This window comes from Centruroides sculpturatus, unplaced genomic scaffold (assembly GCF_000671375.1).
Source record: "Centruroides sculpturatus isolate CEXI.00-Female unplaced genomic scaffold, Cexi_2.0 scaffold1086, whole genome shotgun sequence".
Classification (NCBI taxonomy): Eukaryota; Metazoa; Arthropoda; class Arachnida; order Scorpiones; family Buthidae; genus Centruroides; species Centruroides sculpturatus.
The window spans coordinates 90,537-98,906 of NW_019386177.1; the positions used below are offsets into that span (position 1 = coordinate 90,537).

The 8,370-nt window shown below is 24.3% G+C and overlaps 1 protein-coding gene across 1 annotated transcript in view; it reads right to left on the reverse strand.

Annotated features, from left to right (window-relative positions):
* Window positions 1-7,933, reverse strand: part of LOC111613940 (flotillin-2-like) — a 36,034-nt gene extending 28,101 nt beyond the window's left edge. Inside the window, exons 1-2 of the mRNA XM_023355289.1 lie at window positions 7,554-7,933; window positions 2,534-2,615 (exon numbers count right to left, since the gene is read on the reverse strand). Coding sequence (XP_023211057.1) covers window positions 2,534-2,615; window positions 7,554-7,602 — 131 coding nt within the window. The 5' untranslated portion in view covers window positions 7,603-7,933. The remainder of the gene's footprint in view (window positions 1-2,533; window positions 2,616-7,553) is intronic.
* Between the last annotated feature and the right edge of the window lie 437 nt (window positions 7,934-8,370).

Sequence of the window (8,370 nt, forward strand, 5' to 3'; positions counted from 1 at the left end):
AATAAGGGAATATTTATTCTGGTCTAAAAAATCTTATTTTCATTTCATATATAAAAACTGGAAAAGTGAAATTTAATATTAAATTTAAAAATAATGAAAAGGACTAAAACAAAACTTAAGTGTGTGTATATATATACACCACACACATACACACACACTTCTTATAACTACTGTACTTTTGTAGTAAATCAAATTTTCACATTAAAAGTATAAGAGTCATTCCAAACACATTTAACTTCAAAAAGGAAAAGCTATTTAGTTTTTTCCAGTAGAGAAAGAGGTTGAATAAAACAGTTTTGTTTCTTTAACTAAAAGCCATTTTTTATTTTTTTGCTATAAAAGCAATTTTCCAACAATAAAAATGAAATTTTTAAGAAGCAATTTCTATATATTTTTCTAGATATATACCAGAGCAGTTCCACAGCAAATTATACACTGGTAAAAGGACAGCCAATTTTTTTATACAATAGAGTTTTTGCTTTGATATTTCTTTTCTATTATAAGTAAGAGTAGGGAAATGTTTAAAAATAGAATCAGAACCTTCAGCTTCAGAAATATTTATTTCTTCCTAAACAGCCTATTACTCTCATTTTCTGTATAAAAAATATATTTATACGTTGCAAAATTTTAAAATGTTATATATTTAAACTTTTAACTTAAACATTTCTTAAATGCTTTTTTGCAATATTTTATTTTAATAATGAAAGAAATATCTATTCAAATTAAAAAAAAAAAGATAAATTGATGCATAGTTATATATAAATCAGTCAAATGATTTTCTGAAATATGGCATTTACTGTAATATATATTCAATTTTCCAGTCTAAATACAACCAAAAAGCAATCAATAAAATAAAAAAAATTATCAATTTTTATCATCATTTTGAATTTATCAATATATATATAGATAGATATCTCTATTAATCAGCATAAAATAATCTATCTATTAATCAGCTGCATAAAATATACATTTATATGTCATTTTCTTTTAGACTCATTACTCTTTTCACAACACATTTAAGCATGCAATTTTATATTTATTTTAATATATATANTTAATAATTCTAAAATTATTATCCAAACAATAAGAACTACATAAGTAACTGAACTTGTATATTAACAGTTCTTCATAAAATCTCACTAACCTCAAAAATTAGTCCAGAAGTTGTCAAAATTATCATCTTTCAGAAAGATGGTAATTTTGACAACTACTAGATAATTTTTGAGGTTAGTGAGATTTTATGAACTTCTATATTTGAGCACATGATGCAATTCAATGCAGAACGTTAAAAATTCAGTTTCTTTCTTTCAATCTTACATAAGATCATGTAACCATCACTTTCTAGATCATTATCAAAATAATATAAATTACAAAAGTAACCAAGGTCAAAGCATCTTCTAGAAGTCAAAGTTTATAACTTCAGAATAGAATATAAATTTAATTATACATCTACCTATTTACCATTTAGTTGTTAAGCACTTTGTTCAGTGTTCCAATTTTAAACTTATTTGGCTAATTGAACTGTTTAACATTAAATTTTTATTTTTTTTTAGCACAGTGGAGCAATAAAAAACACTTAAAAATTCATAATCTAGAAACAAAAAAAAATTCTAGTCGCCATAAATTCATATTTATAAAAATTTTTTCTAAAAAAAAAACATATGAATTTCTATAATCAATTTCCTTCTTACATTCGATTATTTTCTACAAAATTCAACAGTGCTTTATAAATTAGTTTCCGCCCATAAGAATGACTGGATCGAAGTTAAAATCGTTCATAAAAAACATGAAAGAATCGCTCAAAACACGTTATAAATTGATCGGAAAGAAGATAGAAAAATTCAATAAAATTTCTTGTAATCTCGTTAAGTATTTGACATATTCGTGACTGATCACATTTTCTTTCTTTTCTTTATTTTTGTGGTCTTTCATGTGCAATACAGATACTAATTTAAAATTTCGATCAAACCACCTACGTAAATTCACAATTCTAAATGAAATTATTAAATATTTATATATATAATAAATATTTATTTCCATCGAACTAATAATTTTAAATCAATTTAAATAAAGCTATTTTTTTATTATTTTAAAATATAATTCATAAATCATTTAGAATGACAATTGGGTAAATGATATTTCCAAGATGTTCAGTTTTCTATTATAAAAATTGGAGAAATGCCAACTATTTTCATTCTACAGAGTTTTTGGAAGAGGAAAAAATTGATATTTGTTAAAGCTGAATTGCATATATCACACTGAAAAATGATCATTTGAAGTCACACATCTGAGACAATTCAATAATTTCCCACAATTAGCATTTATTTACAAATACCATCGATTTTATTCAAATGTCCGTTTGTCGGTTAGGTTAATCGTGCCACATGCTAGCAACTGTCAAAACAGCTATAAAATAACTATTCGTGTATACGAGGTTATTAAGCTGAATAAAACATTTGAGTATCATATAATGAGAAGTTATTTATTCTAGAATTATTATGAAATCAATTTCCGAACGGGTAGAACAATTTACCTTTGTACGTCGGTGACTAACCACCAAGCCCATGACCATCCTCCTACCACCATTCGTTTCTCTAAGCCACCACAACAGCCTCCTAGGATATTAATAGATACATAGATATATAAAAATACATAAACAAACGTATAAGGTAACAATTCAATAAATGCATAAATTTAATATGAACGGTTTTATGTTTAAATATTAATCAAAAGTAAATTTACATTCAAATAAACATGAATTTAATGTATTTAATACTACAGCTATAAATGCCATTATGACGACGATATTCGGTCGTTGTCCCGTTCTAGTAATCAATATTTCGGTAAATAGCATTTGACAGAATTTATAGGACCAATGCTATCGGTAAATTACTAATTACAAGCCCAAAACACTAGTCATTTGATATGTATTAGGCTATATGTTACTTAATATTAAATGTATATATAATATGCTTCTGATACGAACATGTTTGATATGCTCTTTCAAATCATAAGGTTAATGGCTTTATAATTTAAAGAAGCATATCATATATAAACCCTAAAAAAATGATATTTTTATTAAGCCTGCATATAACATAAAATATAGAACAATAAATTAAAGTATTTCCGGAGATCTCTTTTAAAAACTGAACTTTTCTGTTAAAAACTTTGAACAGTTTCCAAATGTATTTAATGAGGTTAAAATACATAAATGCCAGGGAAAAAAAATAATTTATACTAAACATAAGGCTAATAATTCATGTATTATTTATCACGGAAACTATGAAAGAGTTAAATAAGTTAATTTAAAGATCTAACAACGAAATGACGTTTGAATTTACTCGTTAGTTACTCGTAATTAACGACAATACTCGAGTAGGAACACTTTTTTTTAATTGATATTGAGTAATCAACTTGACTAATTATAAAAGTTCTAATATATTAACACTTTAATCTGAAAAAGAAAAAAAATAAATTGCTTTTTTAAACAAAAATTTCAAATATAATAGCATAAAAACATAAAAAAATAAAATTAAAAGTAACCAATTAGTGAAAGTAAGTTACAAAATTTGACCACTCATCATTCTTCATTAATTTTAAATTAATCTATTAAATAATTAGAATTGTATAGAATCATTTAAAATTTTTTTAATTAAATATATTATTCGAAGCTTAAAATTAACAATAAATGTTCGGAAATTTCATTAATTTGACGATTTCGTTATATTCACAGATAACTAATTTTATTCCTGTTTTGAAAACATGAAGATTATTGGTCTGTAATTACTTTATTAGCAATTTCCGTTTACTTACTCAAGCGGAACGGATTTCAACTACTTTACTTTTATGATTTCCTCCTAGCCAGGAGCATTCAAGTATTACGTAAGCAATTTCCATCATTTTTGATTTCATCTTCCCCACGTAAGCAATCGAAAGTACTGTGTTGATCCTCTAAATTATATAAAATTACGTTCATTTATATCTTTTTTAAAGTTTATTATAATAAGGGATGCCACAGATTTCCTTATGACAATTTAGTGCAATAAAGACATCAATACTTAAAATTTTGATAAAAATAAGAAACAAAAATAAATCATCATCAAATAGAAAAGAAGGATGTTTTTAGTTAAACAATTTTTAACGCACGAAAAATATGAATATTTATAAAGGTTTTTTATTGGTCTTTTTTTTCCTCTTAATAAATCATAGTTTAGTCTTCTTTCAATTCGAACTAGGAAAAAAAAACCATTTAATGCAGTTCATCAATAATTTTGGGTGTCAAATGAAAGAATTTGTTCTGTACGCTTGATTTACTTTATGGATTCATCATCATCAGAGCAAAAATGCATTACGTAAAGCCCTCTTCAAATAAGTAATCATATGATTTTTTCCGCCCCTTACCCTCTTAAATAGTTATTAATTAAACTGAAACTTTCCTTATCTAGATATTCACAAAGGGGTGTAAATATAAAAGGATGAAGTTATATATTCAAACTATATGCAAGATATTTTATGATGATTTTAAGAAGAATGGTTAAAATCGGTTTGAAACTACTGCTGTTCTTCTTTAAATAAATCATCTCGGTTAACTAACTTTTGGATCACATTATATGATTAAAATAAATAAATATGCATTATATTAAGAAGTTTTACAGATTAAGGTTAATAACATCAAACTATTAATGAGATATTTTTTAGCTTCAAACAAAAACTAACATTGTTTAGTTTCATCTTATTTTGTAATTTCATTTTTAAAAAAATCTACAAAATGAAAACAATAACGAATTTTGATTTACTAAACGTTAGATAAAAACTCACTTGTTTAAAAAAATATTTTAAACCTTTATGTAAATAATAGTTTATATTAAAATGCGTTATATTTATAAGACAAGGCAGAGCAGATAAGACTTCAGGAACTCATTACATCTGTAATAAATTAAGAACTAACTGTAAACGAATGAATTAGCTTGTGAATTGATTGCAATTCGTCTTAATGAAGTCATTTCAAAATTAATAATACTTTTTATACAGATTCTTTTGCTTTTATGCAACATTTTAGTTTATAGTTTATCTTGGTTTTAAGTCAATTTTACTAGCAATGAACGCCCATTATGTATAGTATACAGCATTACTAAAACAAATCGATACGTGGAATTTACATGCTTCTACTGTACTTCGAAATAACATTGTTTACTATAAATATTAAAGCTAAATTTCTGAAAAATTTTATATACTATTTATAAAAAAAAGCTTTGTACAGTACATTCATTCTGAAACTGGGTTGCAATATTATTCCTATAAAATTAATAATATAATTTGTCTTGTACAGTACAGGATAAGTAAACTAAAAATCTCTCTAAAAATACTTTCAAGTCAATATATCTATCACCTTAAATAAAATATTAAAAATATTTATATTTTAAAACCATGAACAAACCATAATACGGAATTAGTTTTATATATCTATTGAAGTGTATTTCTTTTCATAATTAATTCTCAAACTAAACAATGATGAATTAATATTATAGTCTTTAAAATTTTAAACCAATAATACGACTATAACTTAAATTTCAAGTAGTACAAATATTTATTAATTTGTAATGGAACATAATTTCGATTTATTTATTGAGTATAACATTAAAAATAAATCACGAATATTGGAAATTACAAGCAGACATTTTCATGTGTGATGTATAAACTCGCAAACTTCCCAATTTATTACATAAATGTATATATTGATATTATTGCCGGAAATCATAAAATTTAAATTCTGCAATAAATTTTGATTTTATGGTTCTACACAAATGTGTAAGGATAGTTTATCATCATTACAATTAAAATGTGTAAGAGTGTAAGAACTGCATATTCACAGAAATTATTTTGTAATTTGAAGAAAATATAACTAAAATTATTTTCGATAGGATTAACTATTTTAAAGAAAGAGTGATTTATTATATTTTTAATCAGTGATGTGTAAGAGAGGTTTCTCCTACTAAGAATTAAGTAACTTTTTATTATAATCTGAATAATTAACTCTTTCAGTTAATGATATTAATAAAATTTTATAATCTAATTTATTGCAGATGATTTAAACCTCCAAAATAAAAATAAATTGTAGACAAAATGTTTAACCTGTAAGAAAATTAAAAAATAATAATATTTTATTATAAAGAAATGGGTAACTACATCAAATTATTTAAAATTTTTAAACTTATATAACAATAAAGAAATTTAAAATCAAATAAGTTACATGTAATCATTTTATACATTTATTTTTAAAATTTAGCTGAACGTTACAATTGGGATCTATATACATTTCATTAATATTTAAATATTTATGGTTATTTTAATGAATGATCCTATTGTTTAAATACATGTTTAATAAACATTCCAATATCTACTTTTTAATAAATAAAATTCCATTGAGAGTAAAAACGATCAAATAATTTTATAAAGTATCTAAATTATTTTTTTATCAATTTTTCATTAAAAGTTTTGGAAATAAATGTTTTGAAGATTAAAAAAAACAATTTAATAAAAAATTAAATATTAAGATGTTTTGGATATCAATTTTAGTATTTAACAAAGAAAAATTAATTTTTAAGATGTGTATCAGTATAATTATATTATAAAGTATATTTATTTTGCTTAAATAATATTTAAAATACTGTATTACCGGTAGTAATATAATTTGGGCTTATTTTCTTATATGATAATATTTAGAAAATTTCCCAGTATTTATAAGGAGTTTTCTAAATCATCACTTTTTACTTAAAATTAATTAAATAAATGACTGTGAATTACAGTTTACATATAAAAAAAAATCATTAATGAGGCAGGATATTAATTTCATTATTTTAATTAATAACAACCCCAATACTTTGACTTTCTAATAATATATATATAATTATATTATAAACATTTNGAAATAATTCAATTTTGTGTCAGGTTGGCCTCCACTAGGATCCTGAATGTAAACAATCCAACTTACTATATAGATTAGACAGAGATGAGTAATAAAAGAATCTTTGTTAAAACAGTCTGAAGACCTCTATTAGAAAGAAATGAATGTAATTTCAATAGTGATCTGCTATAGAACTAATAATGTATAGAAAATAAAAGGGTGGACAAGTGCCAAATAGGCAGGATAACATCTAAACTATTTTATTTACCTACGAACCAATCAAGCTTTGAGTTTTAATTAATCAATTTCATCTATTAACTATTGGTCATTTCGAATTTTTGAAAAAAGATTTATTAATTTTATTGGCTATTACCAGAATAAGGCGTATACTTATGTAAAGTAAACAAATACATCACTAAATGTACTTTTCTGTTATGTTTATACCTAACTTTTTAACACATAAATAACAAATTTACTTTATATTTTCACTCAAGATATAATTACACATATAAAGTAACCATTTTATATATTTAATTACCATCTATTGATAGAATTGAATGAATTTTGAATAGTTAACGAGAGTTTAATATACAAAAACAAACTCAATTAATATATAATGGGTAATTTAAATCAATGAAACAGAACGTACCTGAAACAATTAAGGCTTCGTTTGGCCCGACCGTGTAGATATTTCCCATTTTTTGCGAAAGAGGAAAGATCTTTTTCGTTCTCGACTCGAAAAATAAAATAAAATAAAAAAAGAAAAAGAGGGATAAAATTTCAAAATAGAAGCTTGCAGTTAAGCCTAACTTTCAGCATCGCTTTTGTATATAGAAACGAATTTAATCGAGAGAAATAATCGAAAAAGGAACTTTTATAACTTTATCGATAAAATATTTTAACCTTCTTCCATTCTACATATGTTAGTTTGATCACAAACTGATGATATATTTGAGTTGTCCCTCATCCTGACGATCTGTCTCTTGGAGTTACCATAGCAACCGTACAAAATGGGCGTTGCTCTGTAGAAAAAGGTCGATACCAGGGGGAGACACTTTCCTGATTTTATTGTTCGTTCGTTTAATTTTTAATTTTTTTTTCCTAATAATGAATTTTAAATTATACCGTATATTAGAATTATAGTAGAGCGTCGATTATCCGAATCAATTGGGGATTGGGGTTGTTCGGAAGATCGGTGTTTCGGATAACCGATTATATACGAAAAAATATATTAATTTATTATCCCGTGTTGAAATTTTTCTCCGTTGCGTGTCGCTTCGCGTTGAATTTTCGTCGATGTTAAGCCTAACGAAGACTATTGTATCGTTAAAAATTATATTTTTATTTTGTACAAACGAAATAAATATATTGAAAAATATAAAAACAATAAAAAATTATACTTCAGAAGTTAATTTAGTATCAAAAACGTAAAATATTTGAGTAGCCCAAGACATAGCCAAAGATTG